This window comes from Oncorhynchus tshawytscha, linkage group LG13 (assembly GCF_018296145.1).
Source record: "Oncorhynchus tshawytscha isolate Ot180627B linkage group LG13, Otsh_v2.0, whole genome shotgun sequence".
Lineage (NCBI taxonomy): Eukaryota > Metazoa > Chordata > Actinopteri > Salmoniformes > Salmonidae > Oncorhynchus > Oncorhynchus tshawytscha.
Genome location: NC_056441.1, coordinates 34,430,185 through 34,451,276, shown reverse-complemented (window position 1 = coordinate 34,451,276; position 21,092 = coordinate 34,430,185). Strand labels below are relative to the sequence as shown.

The following is a 21,092-nucleotide window of genomic DNA, read 5'->3' as shown; positions in this document are numbered from 1 at the left end:
AAGGTCTAAGGCTCTTCTCACCCTCAAATGTTCCTAGAAGTGGCTTGCTCTCCTGAGCACCTTTCACAGCAGTGACCTTGACTGTGTATAACTGTCTGGGGTCAAAGTCTATGATCACTTTGGCTTCCTTCTTTGTCACCTCTAGTTCAGTCTCCTCTGCATCTGGAATTGGGAGAAAGTAACAAACAAGACCAATCTTTGTAAATATTCATGAAATTGTTTTCACTTGTGTTCTGATTGTTTATTAAATACATAATAAAAATATACTTTTTGGGATATTTGGACTATTTTGAAATCTCCTTTTCAGGTGGAATGTCAGGAATGACATTTGATGTTGCAATGAAGGATACCACTGGATACGGCAGTAAATGAACTAGGCAGCGGCTCAGCGGCTGCTGCAGGAGAAGTAAAGTGAGGCCTGTTCCAACACACCTGAATTACTTCAAGAAGCAGTATGCACAGTACATGGAGACACTCAGTTAGACTTACTCCACTGTCTCTCTCTTCAAAAACACCTTAACAGGGCTGTGTGAAAACAGGAGAGAACGCACTCCCCGTGTAGCCTACTGATTCTAAATCAATTCATATAAATCGAGCCTGGCAGACCATTGAAGCACTTAAGGGAATGTGGCTAAAATTTATTTTATCTATTTATGCATTGACCTTAGGTTTCATCCTTCATGTTTTGCACATCAGAACAGAACTACGGAATTACAATTATCCTGACATTTAACACTCGTCTTTAACTGTGTTCACTGTCACGTACAGTTCCTCCTTTGTTACTATTTTGATATAGCTGCTAAGCATGGCCCGAAGGCAACATGTTGCAAATGGAGGTGTGTAGGCATGTTGGGGGTGTCAAGTCCTGTCAGGTCTTGCTTAAAGATGATGCGCCCATCATAGGTCATTCACAGGTATTATGGAGGCCTCATCTGACACAACTGGACCTTTTAGGACGCACCCCTATGAATGACTCAAACAATCTTGACCAATACTTCCGAATGTACCGCAGAAGACTTGAAAAGCACTGATATTGTATTTTTCAGCAAAATGTCTGTGTTGATACAGCACACTCTGTATTTATTTATATTTGAGTCATTTTGCAGATGCTCTTATCCAGAGCGACTTACAGTTAGTGCATTTATCTTAAGATTGCTAGGTGGGACAACCACATATCACAGGCATAAAAATGTACATTTTCCTCAATAACGTAGCTATCAGTAGAGTCAGAGCTAGTGGGGGGGGTGAAGGCTGTTTTTATGTCCTGCCCAATGCATTCTCCAAATAGTCAAATAGAAGACGAGGAGGATTATTTAAGATACTGTTTGAAGAGGTAGGGTTTCAGATGTTTTCGGAAGATGGGAAGGGAATCTGCTGTCCTAACTTCAGGGGGAAGCTGGTTCTACCATTGGGGTGCCAGGACAGAGAAGAGCTTGGACTGTGCTGAGCGGGAGCTGCCCTCCCGTATGGGTGGGAGGGCCAAGAGACCTGATGTGGCAGAACGGAATGCTCGGGTTGGGGTGTTGGGTTTGAGCATAGCCTGAAGGTAGGGAGGGGCAGTTCCTTTTGCTGTGCCGTAGGTAAACACCATGGTCTTGTGGTGGATGCGAGCTTCAACTGGAAGCCAGTGGAGTGTGCGGAGGAGCGGGGTGACATGAGAGAACTTGGGAAGGTTGAAAACCAGGCGGGCTGCTGCGTTCTGGATAAGTTGCAGGGGTTTTATGGCACAGCAGGGCGCCCAGCCAACAGCGAGTTGCAGGAGCCCAGATGGGAGAGGACACGCTTCCTGTGTGAGGTAGGGTCGTACTCTACGGATGTTGTAGAACATGAACCTGCAGGACCGGGTCACTGCTTTGGTGTTTGCAGAGAATGATAGGGTGTTGTCCAGGGTCACACCAAGGTTCTTTGCACATTGAGAGGGGGGAAACGGTGGAGTGGTCAACCGTGATGGAGAGGAAGAGCAGTTCCGTCTTGTTGAGTTTGAGCTTGAGGTGGTGGACCGACATCCAAGTTGAGATATCTGCCAGGCACACAGAGATGCGTGTCGCCACCTTGGTGTCAGAAGGGGGGAAGGAGAAAAGTAGTTGAGTGTCATACGGCATAGCAATGATAGGAGAGACCATGTGAGGATATGACGGAGCCGAGTGACTTGGTGTATAAAGAGAAGAGGAGAGGGCTTAGAACCGAGCCCTGGGGGACACCAGTATTGAGAGTATGTGGTGCAGACACCGATCCTCTCCACATCACCTGGCAGGAGTGGCTGCCAGGTAGAATGCAATCCAAGAGTGTGCATTGCCTGAAACGCCCAGTCCTGAGAGGGTGGAGATGGGGATCTGATGGTTCACGGTGACAAAGGCAGCGGATAGATCTAGGAGGATGAGAACAGAGGAGAGACAGTTAGCTTTGGCAGTGCGGAGAGCCTTCGTGACACAGAGAAGAACAGTCTCATTTGAATGACACGTCTTGAGGCCTGACTGGCTGGGGTCAAGAAGATAATTCTGAGAGAGATAACGAGAAAGTTGATCAGAGACAGCACGATCAAGTGTTTTGGAAAGAAAATAAAGAAGGGATACAGGTCTATAGTTTTTGATGTCAGATGAGTCGAGTGTTGGTTTCATGAGGAGGGGAACAACTCGAGCCATTTTGAAGTCAGAGGGAACGAATCTAAGAAGATCTCCAGAGATGGTCCTGGAGAAGGGGGGAAGGGATGGGGTTGAGTGGGCAGGTTGTCGGGCGGCCAGACCTCACTACTTGTAGGATTTAATCTGGAGAAAGAGGTCAAGGCGTAGGGTAGTTCTGTGTGAGTGAGACCAGTGGACTCAATAGGCTGAGTGAATGAGTAGTCGATGTCGTCAAACCTTTTTTCAAAGTGGATGACAAAGTTGTCCGCAGAGAGGGGGTGGGGGGTGTAGGATTAAGGGGAAGGTGGAAGAGTTTCCTAGGGTTATAGGCAGAAGCTATAGGCAGAGATTTAGAGTGGTAGAAGGTGGCTTTAGCAGCAGATACAGATGAAGAGAAGGTAGAGAGGAGGAAGTGAAAGGATGATAGGTCCTCCGAAGTTTAGTTTTCCTCCATTTTTGCTTAGCTGCCCGTAGCCCTGTTCTGTAAGCTCGCAATGAGTCACTCAGCCGCGGAGCAGGAGGGGAGGGCCGAGCCGGCCAGGAGAAATGGGGACAGTGTGAGTCATAGGATGTGGAAAGGGAGGAGAGTTGGGTTGAAGAGGCAGAATCCGGAGACAGGAGGGAGAAGGATTTAGCAGAAGGGAGAGATGATAGGATAGAAGATGAGAGAGTAGTTGGAGAGAGAGTGAAAAATTGCATGACCACCTGGGTAGGGGCTGAGTGGTTAGGGTTGGAGGAAAGGGAGACAGAAAAGGAAAATCAGAGACCTGGAGGGGGGGGGGTCGCAGTGAGATTAGTAGGCGAACAGCCTCTAGTAAAGATGAGGTTAAGCGTATTGCCTGCCTGGTGATTTGGAGGGGATTGGGAAAGGGTGAGGTCAAAAGAGGCAAGGAGGAGAAAGAGAGAGTTGGAAAGAAATGAATTGAAGGCAGATGTCGGGAGGTTGAAGTTGCCAAGTACGAAGAGCAGTGAGCCATCGTCAGGAAATGAGCTTATCAAGGTGTCAAGCTTATTGAGGAATTCTCCAAGGGCACCTGGTGGGTGATAGATTACAATAATGTTAAGCTTGAGTGGACAAGTGACAGTGACAGCATGGAATTCAAATGAGATGGACAGGTGAGAGAGTGAGAAAAGAGAAAATCTCCACATGAGTAGACCTGTGCCACCACCGCGACAACCAGATGCTCTTGGACTATGAGAGAAAACATAGTCAGATGAAGAAAGAGCAGTTGAAGTAGCAGTGTTCTCTGAGGTAATCCATGTCCCCGTCAGGGCCAAAAAGTCAAAGGACTGAAGTGCAGCATAGGCTGAGATGAACTCTGGTTCTTGACCGCAGATCGGCAGTTTTTTTTACAGATTAATTCTGCATCGTTACAGGGTTAAAACAACAACAATGTAAAGGGTTATTAAGTTTAGGTATTCATTTAAAGTGGTTAAGGTTATGGTTTGGGGAAGGCTTAAAACAAAATAATCAAAAACAATGCACTGTTTCCATTAAGTATCATCAAGTACTCTCCCTGCTTGCTAGAGAATTGTGAACTGCCGAGGGGCAGTGATATAAGCAGCATGCTCTGGCTCTGAGCCTTGTGAGTTTGAGCCCAGTGCTATGCTATGTTTTTTTTGTTTTGCCCCTAAACAAGCCGTCAGTAGGCTACCCTTACCCTATTCCAACTGTAACGAAAGCTGTTTCAACAGCAATGCTTTGGGTGTATTTCATGCATTAGCCAAGGAGCCTATCCATAAAGATTTATAAAATAATTGTCTACTACTGAGGCTTTTGCATTATTCACAACTCACATAGGCCTACCTGCAGTGCAAACTCCATTCGGCTTGTATCCGTCCCCATTTCCAAAATGCGCCTCTTGTCTGGTTACCAAAGACTCACTCCACCAAACATATTCAAATGATTCAGTCCTATAACGTGCTTATTGAGAACGTGCCTCACACATACAATACAATTTATGGTAGTCTAGTATTACTTTTTTTGGAGGAGAAGTGCGACGCTTAAATACAAATCAAATCAAATGTATTGGTTACACACATGGTTAGCAGATGTTAATGCGAGTGTAGCGAAATGCTTGTGCTTCTAGTTCTGACAATGCAGTAATAACCAACGAGTAATCTAACCTAACAATTCCAAAACTACTACCTTATACACACAAGTGTAAAGGGATAAAGAATATGTACATAAAGATATATGAATGTGATGGTACAGAACGGCATAGGCAAGACGCAGTAGATGGTATCGAGTACAGTATATACATATCAGATGAGTAATGTAGGGTATGTAAACAAGGTGGCATAGTTTAAAGTGGCTAGTGATACATGTATTACATAAATATGCAGTAGATGATATAGAGTACAGTATATACATATACATATGAGATGAATAATGTAGGGTATGTAAACATTATATTAGGTAGCATTGTTTAAAGTGGCTAGTGATATATTTTACATCAATTCCCATTATTAAAGTGGCTGGAGTTGAGTCAGTGTGTTGGCAGCAGCCACTCAATGTTAGTGGTGGCTGTTTAACAGTCTGATGGCCTTGAGATAGAAGCTGTTTTTCAGTCTCTCAGTCCCTGCTTTGATGCACCTGCACTGACCTCGCCTTCTGGATGATATCGGGGTGAACAGGCAGTGGCCGGGTGGTTGTTGTCCTTGATGATCTTTATGGCCTTCCTGTGACATCGGGTGGTGTAGGTGTCCTGGAAGGCTCGTAGTTTGCCCCCGGTGATGCGTTGTGCAGACCTCACTACCATCTGGAGAGCCTTACGGTTGTGGGCGGAGCAGTTGCCGTACCAGGCGGTGATACAGCCCGACAGGATGCTCTCGATTGTGCATCTGTAGAAGTTTGTGAGTGCTTTTGGTGACAAGCCGAATTTCTTCAGCCTCCTGAGGTTGAAGAGGCGCTGCTGCGCCTTCTTCACAACGCTGTCTGTGTGGGTGGACCAATTCAGTTTGTCTGTGATGTGTACGCCGAGGAACTTAAAACTTACTACCCTCTCCACTACTGTCCCATCGATGTGGATAGGAGGGTGCTCCCTCTGCTGTTTCCTGAAGTTCACAATCATCTCCTTTTGTTGACGTTGAGTGTGAGGTTATTTTCATGACACCACACTCTGAGGGTCCTCACCTCCTCCCTGTAGGCCGTCTCGTCATTGTTGGTAATCAAGCCTACCACTGTAGTGTTGTCCGCAAACTTGATGATTGAGTTGGAGGCGTACATGGCCACGCAGTCGTGGGTGAACAGGGAGTACAGGAGAGGGCTCAGAATGCACCCTTGTGGGGCCCCAGTGTTGAGGATCTGCGGGGTGGAGATGTTGTTACCTACCCTCACCACCTGGGGGCGGCCCGTCAGGAAGTCCAGTACCCAGTTGCACAGGGCGGGGTCGAGACCCAGGGTCTCGAGCTTGATGACGAGTTTGGAGGGTAGCATGGTGTTAAATGCTGAGCTGTAGTCGATGAACAGCATTCTCACATATGTCTTCCTCTTGTCCAGATGGGTTAGGGCAGTGTGCAGTGTGGTTGAGATTGCATCGTCTGTGGACCTATTTGGGCGGTAAGCAAATTGGAGTGGGTCTAGGGTGTCAGGTATGGTGGAGGTGATATGGTCCTTGACTAGTCTCTCAAAGCACTTCATGATGACGGAAGTGAGTGCTACGGGGCGGTAGTCGTTTAACTCAGTTACCTTAGCTTTCTTGGGAACAGGGACAATGGTGGCCCTCTTGAAGCATGTGGGAACAGCAGACTGGGATAAGGATTGATTGAATATGTCCGTAAACACACCAGCCAGCTAGTCTACGCATGCTCTGAGGACGCGGCTGGGGATGCCGTCTGGGCCTGCAGCCTTGCGAGGGTTAACACGTTTAAATGTTTTACTCACGTCGGCTGCAGTGAAGGAGAGTCGGCATGTTTTGGTTGCGGGCCGTGTCAGTGGCACTGTATTGTCCTCAAAGCGGACAAAAAAGTTATTTAGTCTGCCTGGGACCAAGACATCCTGGTCCGTGACGGGGCTGGTTTTCTTTTTGTAATCCGTGATTGACTGTAGACCCTGCCACATACCTCTTGTGTCTGAGCCGTTGAATTGCGACTCTACTTTGTCTCTATACTGACGCTTAGCTTGTTTGATTGCCTTGCGGAGGGAATAGCTACACTGTTTGTATTCGGTCATGTTTCCGGTCACCTTGCCCTGGTTAAAAGCAGTGGTTCGCGCTTTCAGTTTCACGCGAATGCTGCCATCAATCCAAGGTTTCTGGTTTGGGAATGTTTTAATCGTTGCTATGGGAACGACATCTTCAATGCACTTTCTAATGAACTCGCTCACCGAATCAGCGTATTCGTCAATGTTGTTGTTGGACGCAGTGCGGAACATATCCCAGTCCACGTGATGGAAGCAGTCTTGGAGCGTGGAATAAGATTGGTCGGACCAGCGTTGAACAGACCTGAGCGCGAGAGGTTCTTGTTTTAGCTTCTGTCTGTAGGCAGGGAGCAACAAAATGGAGTCGTGGTCAGCTTTTCCGAAAGGAAAAGGAGGCCTGTACTCATTGAAGCCAATTTGAACAATGTTGACTGTCAACACTGTTACTATAGCCTATCCTATTTAATAAACTGTCGTATCAATCCACAATGGACTACGATGAGAATATTCCGTGCCCCCAGCCGCATTGGCGTTGACGGCAATGCGAAGACTGTCAATAACCTACAGAACTTGGCACAATGGCATGCAATATTAATCCATGAAACGCTTTGATTGGCCAGCGAATGGCTAAGCCCTCGTCACACTTCAAATGTATTAATTTGTCAAATCCCAGCCCTTTATTGCCACCGCCAGCTACTGCGCCTATAATTCTGGTTGTGAATATTTCTGACACACCCCTCAACCTATAATCCTACTGCCAGTGTTACTACCCACAATCTAGCGCGGCATTCAATTCCACCCCAATCATAATGGTTTGTGTATGTCTGCGGGTGTTGCCCTCTGTCAAAGCAACTCTTCTTCAATGAACAAAGGCTCACTGACTAGCTTCTCTCAGAAGCTCCCATTTCAACCCACACAGAATGACAATTCTTACTGAGAAAGCGAGAGGAGTGAAATAGCATTATTTATTTGTTTTAATACTTTTTAAATACTTTTTAATGCGCTCGATTGAGCTTGCCTGGTGCAAAGAAACCAATGTAATAGTCTCAAACCTTACCAATATGGTACTACAGGCAGACTCGATCAAAAGCGCATAGCATTTAAAAAGACAAAACGAATACTATTTGAACACAGGTCTGGAAGAAACGGTTGAAATATCCTCTATTTTGCAGCTGGCATAAGGAGAAGTTCACCAGAGGAAGCTGGCTTGGTGGGGAGATGTGCTCCTTTAGCAGGGTGCCAGAGCTGGGATAAGATTGTGCCCCCCGCCCTGGCCTGCCTCAGGCAGTTTAGATACAGCTGCTTGTGCTCTGCTCACTGGCGCTTACTCCGTCATCTTTATCAACACCAGATCAAGGCCAGGCAAGCCACTGGAGCTGCAGCTTTCCCCCTAGCTGCGGGTAAGGTACTGTATGGACTCAAAGTAAAAGCCATGGTGGAATGTCATGGAGTCGATCTATACATTGGCAATTTATAAATATCTTACCTTAAGAACAACAACTTGAGAAGTGAAATGGTAGGCTGGTACTACACAGAGTCAAATTCGCCGAATACAGTCTCAAGTTGATACACATCGTTGGCTTACTACGGGTATCAATCACAGTAATTAACATAGATTACAAAATGGATGTTTGGAGTTCATTTCCAAACGTGATTATAAAATGGAGGGAAATCACATACTCTGAAGTACTCCTATTTCTTTACTGCAAGTGTGTGCCAAAGACATTGGCTATCTCACTCTCCTCATTTCTTCATGATCATTACCAATCAGTCTGTGTCTTCTTCAACTCCTACTCCAATTACCATTAATGAACTATAGTCAAACCTCCAGAAGCCATTCACGTCATAGGAGACGGGCTATAACCAGATGACATCATCATCTGACATGTAATTGATATGTAATTCCGTTTTTCTACACTGCAAGTATGAAGCCGTTTGTGAAACATGGAATATAAGTTAGAAAGCGTAGTCCTTCAGGGCCGAATCGTAACTTGATTGTAACATTGCTGGACCTTACCTGATTGTGTGCTATAAATAAATCTGTAGCTTTCAAAGTCTCCTTTCGGCTCTTTCCATGACACATGCAGCTGGGTTGCGCTCAGGACCTTGAAACGAAGTCTTCGTGGAGTGGCAACTAGACAAAAAAAGACACAAAACACAATTTTTAACAATAATTGACTAACTCAAGAAACGTTTGTATATAATATTCAATAGTAATATTGAACGCATGGTTAATATGACACCAAGACAGTGGTTGGGGTTCAATCAAGTGTAAAAAACAATGTTCTTTGAAGAAACTGTCCGAATTCAGTAACTAGTAGAGTGCGACAGGTTTGGTGATTTATTTTTTGCCAATGAAAATGCATGAAACTTGAGATTCCTGAGTTAAAAGTGATTATGAAACAGTTAGCAGCTAGATTGAACTCCAGCCAGAGTTTGGCGAGGTAACAGGCACTCCCATCTGTGTTTCAAGTCCTAAAAGATTGTATCTTGGCCAAATAACAAAGATACAGATTCAAAGAGTACCACAGATGTCACAAAAAAGCAGTCACATTCTCTCACTTTGCCATTGATAGCTCTCATGTCTCTTTTGGAGGGGGGTCTTTTGTGCAGCACTTATCTCAGCATCAAAGAACCATCCCTGATCTCATCATGATTGCATTTGGCCGGAGCAGTCGAATTGAGGGTGTATTACAAAGCGTGTGCTCTTTACTTTGAGGCCTTTTCAGAGGAGAATGTGACTTTTTTTCAATTGTAGCAGCGACAAAGGGAAAGGCACTGGAATAGCATCTATTCCTGTCTTCAAGAAGATATCTATCTGCAAGTAGAGCAATATACCACTTCACCACTTCCTCTTGGGTCAACATCCCACAGCTCCGCACAGTAGTTAATACTAGGCATGACCAAATCCCAGAGTAAAATAAAATACAAATAAACATTCCCATCTAATTTGGTAATAATGGAAAGTTCTGCAAACAGTCCCACAAACTTGTCTTGTTTGTGTCCTCATTAGGAGCAGGCAAGCTATCTGGTGCCAATGTATTCTTTAAATACCTTCACTATGACTGACATAAATGAGAGCGAAGCTCTACAGTTGAAACATACAGGATAATGATGTGTGTATGAGATTATATTTGGAGGCATTGATGTGGGTATGGAAAGAATACATCCAAGCACATAGAATGGAGTAACTCATTGGAAGGTAAAGAGCCCGGAGATGGTACATGGTGCAAACAGGCGAATAATAATACTGTACTGAGCTCACCAACCTGAAAATGGGGGGTGGGTATTCAGCAGGGCTTAACTCTCTCTGAAAAAAAGATCTTCTCTGAAGAATGTTGTTTCCCCGAGTGAGAGAATTAGCATGTGTGTTGTTTGTGTTTTTTTTTTTAAACCTTCAGAGACTTTATGCATCACCATGTACAGTGAGCCAGGAAATTTCCAGAACAGACGTCTCAGACTAGTTGTACGCTCGGTAAACAACATCTCCGAGACAAAGGACTTGCCTGTGTGGAGATGGGCTTAAGTTCTCATATATTTTTCATAGCCATCTTGTGCAAGCAGCCAGCAGGCTGCAGAGGGTTTAAGAGGCCTCAAGTACCCATGGGGAGTTTGGAAGTCAGATACAGTACAGAAAGTTTAATGCATTTTAATTCATATGTAAGAATTAGTTATAAGAAGGGCCATTTTGGGTGAGATGCTGACACTGTAGGGATGGGCACGTGGCCACATGCCATTGGGTGACAGTGGCCTGTGTTCCCAGACATCCCTCCCTTGTCTATCGACCTCAAGGGCCAGATGCTTTCAGTTAAACCTCTTTAGTCCACTTTGAAGGAAACATCTATTGAAGCCCACTGACCGTACACTTTGAACTCTGACCTGTAAAAAGGACAGGTTGTTTACTTTAAACAAGAGGTCAGCCCTTTTGAGTAGAAGGCTTCTGCCGACACCCAATGGATACTGTCCAAGGTGTAATGCTACAATACAACACAAAGCGGCACTATGCTGTAGCCCAGGTTAGCACAGTACAGAGTGCACTCTTAGCACAGGAATGCTGTGGTTCGTTTCACTTGAGGACTGGGCAACGGTGTCAAGACAAGCCCAGGTAAACAAACTGCAGCTGTTTGAGGGTGCAGTTCTGGTTTGTCTTCACATCAACAAGGATAAGGCCAAAGTCAGATATTGTTTGCAACATTGTATATATAGGCAAAGACCATAAAGGTAGGTAGTTCATGTAAAAGCATAATCTTAAAACACTTTAGTTGACTGCAAATGGAAAGTTAATGATGTGATTTTACACACAGAAATTTACTTATATTACCAGAAAATAGTGACTTTTCCCTTTGAAGTAAAATAATCACAAAGTGAAAGTGACACAAAGACAAATGCTTTCGACAAAAGCGGCACATCAAATGGAATGTTAATGATGTGATTTTACACGCAAATATTTACTTATATTACCAGGAAATAGTGACTTTTCCCTTTTGAAGTAAAATAATCACAGTGACAGTGACACAGAGACAAACACTTTGACAAAAGCGGCACATCAAAAAGACACACACGGGGCGACAGAGGATAAGAAGCAGCCTATATGATCGTGTTTACCTTGACCCTGAGCTGGAGCTGGTGCAGGTGAGAGAGAGATAAGAGCCAGACAGAGTAGAGGATTCCATACCCACGTCTTCAGTCCTGTAGCCGGCATCCTTCACACTGGTATAGGAGAGGAGCTCAGAAAACCTGACGAGACATCAAACGGAATGACAATGCCTGATGCCATTGAAAATAAATAGATAAGCTCCATTATTAAAGGAAGTCTAGAGGAACAGCTTGACTGGAAGTCGTGTAGTCTTCCAGTCATTGCGCTAACGCTAGTTATTGTTATCTATGCACTGTTGAAAATGGTGTTTTACCGGAATTTCAACCACCAAAAATCTATGTAATGACGTATCAACGTGAAAAACTGATTTGGATTTGCCGAAAGTAATCAACGTAATGGCATTTTGTCTTTCTTTCACCCAACTTTTAACCGTAATCCAATGACATGGTGATTCTTTTTTTTCTCTTTAAAAAAACAAACATTTTATGTTGAATTCATGTTAGTTGAAAACTTAACCAAATATAAATCAAAACTAGACATTGAACTGAGGTATGTGCCCAGGTCATACCTGCTGAACGGGGCTTACTACAATCTATTTTATTGTGATTGTTCAGGTTCACCATCAGCAATAGTTCTGGTAATTTTGCTTTAAACAGTATGTGTATATAGTCATTTTTAGATATACAGGGTAAAGTTGATGATTTCATTATGAGGACAGAAAGGAGCACTGCATGGCCAAAGCAAGAGGAAAAGAGAAGATCCCACCATAAAAACATCCAAATGGTCAAAATCATTCAATTTTGAGATGGGGGTGAAATCCAAAATTGTGCTATATATTCATTGGCTATGTCATAGCTCATTTGTAAACAATAAATATTGATATATTACTAGCTCAAACACTTAATCTGGTGGGGGGCTAGGCTACATTGTCGCCCTAATCTGATAGTGGTAGTGGGATGATAGATACCTAGTCTCACTTATAACTCAGCTCAGGTGCCTACATAGTACATACAGTACACCATAGATATACATAATTTACACACACCACACCACACACACACACACACACACACACACACACACACACACCCACACACACACACACACACACAGAGAGAGAGTGAAGTCAGCTCAGACTGATCCAGCTCTGAGAGGCCCAGCTCATGAGCTCAATCAACAGCAGATTTTAGTTTATAATGGAAAATGAATGTCTTTATGCAACAAATGTTAGTGCATCGAATCGTATCACATCGAACTGAATCGCATCGATTTGTTCTCTAATCAAACTGAATTGCATGAATCGTTTCAAACTAAAACGTGTAGTTCCTGTATCATATCGGAGCCCATGTATCTAGATAAGTATCGAATTATCTTGAAAGGGAAATATGCACATCCCTAGAAGTTATAGAGCCATTTTATGAATATCATTGATAAACTTCAACTCTAGGTTGATAAAACAGTCCCATTTACATTTCAAATAGTTTGGAAAATAAACTCAACAAAGCATCTAAACTTTGGCATAACCACAATGACACCCATAAATCATTCATAATGATATTTGAAACGTGGCATGCTCCTGCAGAGTACTGTGGCAGTAGTATCTTCTCAAACAAATGGAGGATGTAAAAAATAGATGAGCATGATGTCACACCTTTCTCTCAAACTCATGCAAACACTTCAATAAGAATACCTCGTCATTAGGCTAGCTGGTATTTCAAAGCAGCACTTCAATTCGCCGTGCCTAATCTTTCTCCTCATCTACCCAATGTACCTCAATAGCCTTCTAATCTTGCCATTATGACAAATTGCAGGTGTACAAGTAGGCTAACCTACAGGTAAACCGCAGTAGTAGTCCACAGTCCTCGGTGATGGTTCGTGTAGGCCTATAGATTTAGGGGAAAATGGAAAACGACTGTACATTATATTTTAATAATAAATGTGATAAACAAACAGTATCGACGAAGTACAAAAACAGATATAATAAATTGACTAAACCAAATGGGCATATATTGCCAAATGCGCCCCCACGACCACCACTGACAGGTGAGGTTCCGTGTTCCCGACCACTTCTACTTTAAACGTGTTATTAAAAACGGACTTTATCCCAAAACTAAAGAAAATATCTCATACCTTTTCAAAACATATGTTTACAGGTAATATTGCTCCCAAAGGACCCTTCCTGTGTGTCTTGCTTCGCGGGCTGTTGGCAAACTATCTTCAGCTCCTTCAGTTTCAGACTTGCTATGGTGGGTGTATCCCGTGCTGGTATTCATTCACCCATCCCTTGAGCGATTCATTCCTTCACCTCGTTTAATCTTGACTGAGGCAGAAAAATGTGTTTCGGCGGGAGCCAATATAAAAGAGGTGATAAGCTATGAAATGTGAATTCTGTTCTGACCGCCCCCAGGGTAGGCTACATGCGTTCACTCCTCGTCCGTGAGCTTTTTTTCAGGTATGTCTTTTTTTCCCCTAGCGCTTTCTGGTCCGCACGAGCGCTACCTGCGTGCAAATGTTCATTCCTCCTTTCAGGGGAGAATTTACTGATGTGGCTGAAATATTTGAGATAGCTTAATCAGCCAGCCATTTGGTAACTTGGCATATATTATTATTTCATGTTATTATTATTATATTACGCACACACAGACATAGATGGGTGTTGTTATGTAGGCCTATAACAACAACATTTAACTGTTAACCTTGGTTCATGATTATCTTAGTATTCTCAAGACCTGAAAATGCAACAATTTCAGGTTTCAAGGTTTTAATTGATAATACATTCTCATCTCTGCTCTGTTATATGTTTGCATTCCATCTATCTGGCCATCACCATCATCAGGGTGCAGCAAGTTGTTCTTGTCTCAACATGCAATGGGACATGTATGAAAGTGTTGTATCAATACAGTACCAGCCAAAAGTTTGGACACACCTACTCATTCAAAGGGTTTTTCTTTATTTTGACTATTTTCTACATTGTAGAATAATAGTGAAGAAATCAAAACTACGAAATAACACATATGGAATCATGTAGTAACCAAAAAAGTGTTTAAACAAATCAAAATATATGTTATATTTGAGATTCTTCAAAGTAGCCACCCTTTGCCTTGATGACAGCTTTGCACACTCTTGGCATTCTCTCAACCAATTAGGTTGAGGTCAGGTGACTGTGGAGGACAGGTCATCTGATGCAGCACTCCATCATTCGGCAGCAGGGTAGCCTAGTGGTTAGAGTGTTGGACTAGTAACCGAAAGGTTGCAAGTTCGAATCCCTGAGCTGACAAGGTACAAATCTGTCGTTCTGCCCCTGAACAAGCAGTTAACCCACTGTTCCTAGGCCGTCATTGAAAATAAGAATTTGTTCTTAACTGAATTGCCTAGTAAAATAAAGGTAAAATAAAAAAATTAATTATCTTTGTCAAATAGCCCTTACACAGCCTGGAGGTGTGTTGAGTCATTGTCCTGTCGAAAAACAAATGGTAGTCCAACTAAGCACAAACCAGATGTGATGGCGGAATGCTGTGCAGAAAAAGCACCCCCACTCCATCACACCTCCTCCTCCATGCTTCACAGTGGGAACCACACATGAGATCATCCGTTCACCTACTCTGGGTCTCACAAAGACACGGCGGTTGGAACCAAAAATGCATAATTTGTACTCATCAGACCAAAGGACAGATTTCCACCGGTCTAATGTCTTTTGCTCATTGCTCATTTTTCTTGGCTCAAGCAAGTCTCTTCTTATTATTGGTGTCCTTTAGTAGTGGTTTCTTTGCAGCAATTCGACCATGAAGGCCTGATTCACATAGTCTCCTCTGAACAGTTGATGTTGAGATGTGTCTGTTACTTGAACTCTGAAGCATTTATTTGGGCTGCAATCTGAGGTGCAGATAATTCTAATAAACTTGTCCTCTGCAGCAGAGGTAACTCTGGGTCTTCCTTTCCTGTGGCGGTCCTCATGAGAGACAGTTTCATCATAGCGCTTGATGGTTTTTGCGACTGCACTTGAAGAAACTGTCAAAGTTCTTAATTTTGACTGACCTTTATGTCTTTAAGAAATTATGGACTGTCGTTTCTCTTTGCTTATTTGAGATGTTCTTGCCGTAATAATGGAATTTGTCTTTTACCAAATAGGGCTATCTTCTGTATACCCACCTTGTTACAACACAACTGATTGGCTCAAAAGCATTAAGGAAAGAAATTCTACAAATTAACTTTTAACAAGGCACACCTGTTAATTGAAATGCAGTGACTACCTCATGAAGCTGCTTGAGAGAATGCAGAGACTGTGCAAAGCTGTCATCAAGGTAAAGGGTGGCTACTTTGAAGAATCTCAAACTTAAAATATATTTTGATTTGTTTAACCATTGTTTAGTTACTACATGATTCCATGTGTTATTTCATAGTTTTGATGTCTTCACTATTATTCTACAATGTAGAAAATAGTAAAAATAAAGAAAAACCCTTGAATAAATAGGTGTGTCCAAACTTTTGTATGTACCATCAGTCTATAATGTATTTGATTGGTTGGGTAAGAAATAAAATAATTTCTGGAAAGTGACTTTGTTAAAATGAACTAACTACCTATCTTGACCACATTAAATGTGTTAATGCCTTTCATAATAGGCCCCTATCTGTGTCAAGTTAAGAGGTCAGTGCAATCTGGTATCTTTGGGACGTCCCTACCCTAAACCCTAACCTTAACCCCTACCCTAACCTTAACCATAACCCTTACCTAGCCCTAACCTTAACCCTTAGCGTAACCATTTAAAATGTCAACTTCAATGGGGTAGTGACGTCCCAAGGATCCCGGATAGCACAGACACAAGTTAAGATTACAGTAAGTACCACTCACTTTGATCATGTTGCAGCAACCTTAATATAACCTAGGTTCTACTTCAACGGGCCCGTCAGGTTACCCCCGAATTTGCCACTTTGGTGTTATGAGTGGAATGGCACTCCGGTGCAGCCTACATTTTTTTTTGAATGAATATCCGATGAAGTTTAATGTTTCACTCAATAAATATAGTATTTTTTTTATTGAAATGGTTCCAAACACACAGGCTCTACTCTTGCTGTTGAAAAAGATAGCAGTTTTGACTTATCTGAGTAACTTCTAGATACTGTAGCTGTTTTTATTAGACCATCTCACAGCAAACTAGTGCCCACTCATCAATGGGCAGTTAACACATCATTGACTAAAGGCAGACTGTGACTGAATACAGTATGTTAGCATGGTTAGCCCCATGAAGTCATAGGGCTTCCCACAGCCCCTTGGGCTACACACCTTTCCCAGTTGACCCAATGTCGAATGTGTTTCTACAAGCACAGAGGGGTAGTTAGGTACGCTGTGTTTTATGCATCGCTATGACAGCAAGGTCATGGTCATGACAGAAGTGATAAAGAATCGTCTTTTTTAAAATCAATTACCTGTGGAATCCCTCTTCAACTCTTTTTATTGGAGGCCCCTTATGGGGTTAACATTCCTGCAGTTATAGAATTCACAGTAGGATATGGTTACACAATATCACTTCCTCTTTTTGCTTTTGAATATCTTTGTGCGTTCATAATGCTGAGCTCATCACTAGATGGAGTTTGAAGTAGCTCACAATGTCTGCCCTTGACACAAGCCCTGACCCATCTTAAGAGCATTCCATGCTACTGCACTTAAACCCTTGGCCCCTGAACTCTGATGAGGGCAGCAGAGGGGTTATCTTAACATAAGTTTCCTACACTAACAGGCACCAATCTGGATATTTTAGTCATCTGTAGTGATAGCGACCCTACTAATATTGCAGGAAAAATATAATGCAGCTTGTGGTTTGTTATTGTAATATTATTGTGGCAAAAGTGACATCAAACAAACATGACAAACAAAACAACTTCTCAAAGTACTGGAAAGGTATTTACAGTAAAAAGCCTGTAAAAGAGATTTGGATATTCAGTCAATGAGATCCAGTTGGGAAATATCATTTGTATATATGGTACATACTGCCACCTGGTGGTCAGAACCATATAGTCTCTTTACGTGATTGAATGTTGTTATAATTCACATGCCATCTACAGATTTTATTGCACAGTGCACACTCCTTGACCAGATATTATAACCACTTAATCTAGGAATGCCAATATGATCCTGTTGATCTTGATCTTCAAGGTTATTTAAACTTTTATTGCAGTTTAACGTTCCCGTCAGGGTTCCATAAATGCTCTTACTTTATTGCTATTTGATTGAAGCGGTTACATTTCTATCCATAATATTGATTTTCTGGTGATTTTGCTAAAATAATTTGCTTCCGTTGACGTGAGCCCTGATTTTTAACAATAATAAGATTGATTATTTGCAAGTGATGAATCATATTATTGCTTTAATATCATAAACATTGATTCAAATACACATTTGCTAACATTTTCCATTAAATTACTTTATTTTTATTAATTCATTGGCTAATTGAAATATTTCCACACTGATCAGACACTAACACAAATTCAGGTACTCTTTGCTGGGCCTGGTCTGCACTAATATCCTTTAAAGATCAGTTGACCATAACAAATGTATAGGGTCGGGCTATATGGCTATATGAAAGTACAACTCCTTTAGTGCTTTGGGTCCTTTATACCTTGTGTTAGACTATGTGATCATGCATTACCCTTGACATATTTGACAAAATGCACAATATCACTGCTATAACCTATCTATGTGCATTAACATAACACACGGATTTGTTGTTTGAAAATACATTTAAAACAAGGATTAACATGTTGATAGGCTACTACTGTTTGATTATTTGAACTTTTATCAGTATTGTGGGTTTCCAAAAAATATTGCAGTGGAATCAGAAACCAAGATGACATCCAAGCCTTTTTATGCTGCCAGAAAGTATGTGATCTGCAGTTTGACAGTATTGTGCTATTTTCAGTCCAATATGAATACAAAGTTTAAGTTACTCCCGCTACCAAACGTTAGCATTCAATGCCAAACATATTCCAAGCAAAATGCAAAGCTAAATCATCTAAAGAAATTCTACTGCTCTCGAAAACACCTCTGCCACGTCACAAAGTGCGGTGTTGTTGACAATATGTGCCACCTCACTTAATCAACAACACCCTAAGTACTTGTCTTTCTAGGAAGGTACCCTCCATTGGAGCAAACGAGGGAGTGGGTGGAAAAGCAAACAGCAGGCGCACAGGTCAAAAGTCTAAACTGCTGTGGGAGAGCAAAAAAAACACAAGCAGTATCCATGTTAACCACAGAACACTGGCCAGAGTCTCAGACTGATGATGTAAGCACACACGGCTTCACAGTGGGGCTCGTCAGTTTTCTGTTGCTGTGACCCCGCGTCTCAAGTCCATCATGTAGCTAAGTCCATTTGGCTCCATATCAAGGTCATAAGGTATCTATGGATTTATTTCGGCCAATACAGTCCACATTCTTACTCTTAAGCTTTCGACCACCAAGAGCCAATGGGTTACTGAGGCCTTAAGTTGACTGTAACCGAATACAATACAACCTCATCCTCAGCAATCAGACTCCTCCATAACCTCCATGACCACGGTCCGCGATCCAGTGAGGATGAGGTTGCTGACCGTCTTGTAGTCCAGAGACAGGACGTCCAGACCATTGACAGAGACCACAAACTGGCACACCTGGAAAACAGACTTTGGTCAAATACTGTACGTAATGAAGAGAATTTATGAGAGCTGCACATAGCAGAGGAAGACTTATTATTGTCTACCAGTATAACAAATATATTGATTTGACAAAGCTATCAACCTGTAAGCCCTGGAGATGCTCTTTGCACTAAATGTCCCACAATGCCATGGTACTCACTTTCACTCCTACTGCTGCTGCAGGGCCGCTGGGGTCCACTGCCTGGATATGACATGGTCTACTCCCCCTGACCACAAAGCCCCAGCCCACTGCATCACCCACAATCTGGAGATAGATTGATCACATGACTTACAAAGGAATAGAATCGTGAAAAAAGGTTATGGATATCATTGATATTTGGTTGTGTTTAATTGTTTTTGCATGAATAAGAGGGAACACTGTGGTAACGTACTGTAAACGTCCTCTTTATGTATGAACCTCCTGGTCTCCGAAGCTCCTCTGGACTTACATGTCTCTTTAGCACTGTCAATGGAACAAAGACGCTGTTAGCAGATTCTCAGTGTCATCACGAACAGTGGTGTTTAAATTGAATCTGTACAGCAGAGAGGACATGATACAGCTTTAGGTGAAGACCAGAGAGATTCTAACCTGATTTGGGGTTTGACAGCACAGGTAAGGTAGGGCTAAGCATGGGACCTCTGTTACAATACCTGCTGTTGCCACTACTAAAACTGTTATCTTGCCCCCCGGACACCATCTTTCTTTCCTTAGATGGAGTGACTGAGAGAAAGAGAAGAAGAACATACAGAGATGTCACACAGAGAGCATAGACATGTTTTATGATTGAGAGTGATTGACAAAGTATACTGAGAGGAAAAAGCACGAATAACAAAAGGAGGCCACCATGTTATTCCTTCTGAAATGTCTCACACACACACAGTCACACACTCCAGTTTCAGAACTGTTAGCTGTGCTGTAGTTCATAGTAGAACACATCAAATCAAACACACACCACATACCCCACTGCCTCCCATTTCATATCTGAGTGTTATGAAAGAACAAAGTGTCTGCTGCTAATCAAATATAGCCACATAATGTGTTGTATGAACACTCCCTGAGTTGATTGATATCACGGTAACACTTCCTGACAAGCTTATATTTATACCAGCCTATCGTGGAAGCTATGGTTACTGTACTTAGTTACATAACAATCACCAGCATACTATTATGATGACATATAGAATAAAAGGTCAAATTCACCCCCAGTCAAACTCAATGTAATAATCCTTTCATCTGTGCTGGGTATCTCTTCTAGTTGCATATAATTGGACTAATCTATCATTTTTCATCAATAAAATGGTTCTGTCTCACAAAAAAAGGAATAAACATGATCATTTAAAAATACTTAAGAGCACAAGTAGGAGTAAAAAGAGATCCTCAGCCACTTGTGATACCATTGTATTCGTAGCACTCATATAGGTGAACTCAACACCAATGCTTATGACTTAACAAGAGACACAATATTACATTAGCCATAGCAAGTAAACCCAAACAAGTTCAGTAAACCTACAATCTCCACCTTTCACGTATTTGCCTCGCGCAATAAAAGTTGCCCTTACCAGCTGTCCGAGGTCCCATCGTACAATTCACTTCAAAGGTTTGCCAGCCAAAGTGCCAAGTAACTTGGGAAGGTTGCTGTCCACAATCTCTGATGATGTAGTCAGCTGTGGTGCTCCGGTATAAATGTTAAATGTTAACCCCCAGAGAGAGTAAACAGTCTAGGCTGGCTGGGAGGGAGTGGGAGGGGTTGAGGGATGACTTGTTGCCAGGCTATCCCAGGGTAGGCGATAAGAGCTGAGAAAGGCATCTTGGGATCACTAATGCTCTAATGGAGGTAGGGAAAGAAACAGTGGAGTTTTCCACTGGTCACTGTGGTCAGGCAAGGTGGAGTGGAAGGACAGGACATTCTCTATTACACACACACGCACACAAACTGTAACGATTTTCATTGGTGGAAGGAGAGGAGGACCAAAGTGCAGCATGGTACGCATCCATAATACCTTTTAATCAAGAATGAACACACAAACAAAACCAATACACAAACAGTTCTGACCGGTGCAACAAACA

At 42.6% G+C, this 21,092-nt stretch overlaps 2 protein-coding genes across 6 annotated transcripts in view; both read right to left on the bottom strand.

Annotated features, from left to right (window-relative positions):
- The window catches only part of LOC112264764 (collagen alpha-1(XIV) chain), an 83,885-nt gene extending 70,074 nt beyond the window's left edge, over nt 1-13,811 (bottom strand). For 2 of the 5 annotated variants that reach the window (XM_024441572.2, XM_042295556.1), the window contains exons 1-4: nt 13,490-13,811; nt 11,368-11,499; nt 8,780-8,896; nt 22-162 (exon numbers count right to left, since the gene is read on the bottom strand). In XM_024441572.2, coding sequence (XP_024297340.1) covers nt 22-162; nt 8,780-8,896; nt 11,368-11,464 — 355 coding nt within the window. In that variant the 5' untranslated portion in view covers nt 11,465-11,499; nt 13,490-13,811. Of the gene's footprint in view, nt 1-21; nt 163-8,779; nt 8,897-11,367; nt 11,500-13,192; nt 13,243-13,489 lie in introns of all 5 variants that reach the window. The other 3 variants (XM_042295554.1, XM_042295555.1, XM_042295557.1) reach the window with 3 other exon arrangements.
- A 2,580-nt stretch (nt 13,812-16,391) lies between these two features.
- LOC112264762 (DEP domain-containing mTOR-interacting protein) lies at nt 16,392-20,872 on the bottom strand. Its single transcript, XM_024441568.2, has 5 exons — nt 20,585-20,872; nt 19,614-19,745; nt 19,417-19,487; nt 19,185-19,289; nt 16,392-19,000 (listed from the first exon to the last, which is right to left on the bottom strand). The coding sequence occupies exons 1-5, from the start codon at nt 20,601-20,603 to the stop codon at nt 18,872-18,874; spliced, it is 456 nt and encodes a 151-aa protein (XP_024297336.1). The 5' UTR covers nt 20,604-20,872; the 3' UTR covers nt 16,392-18,871.
- Between the last annotated feature and the right edge of the window lie 220 nt (nt 20,873-21,092).

What these genes read in the sequence shown, in the direction of transcription:
- LOC112264762 (XM_024441568.2), bottom strand. An exon ending in ACATAAAGAGGACGTTTACA is followed by an intron (nt 19,290 to 19,416) that starts GTACGTTACCAC and finishes ATCTATCTCCAG; the next exon opens with ATTGTGGGTGATGCAGTGGG. An exon ending in CAGCAGCAGTAGGAGTGAAA is followed by an intron (nt 19,001 to 19,184) that starts GTGAGTACCATG and finishes TCTGTTTTCCAG; the next exon opens with GTGTGCCAGTTTGTGGTCTC.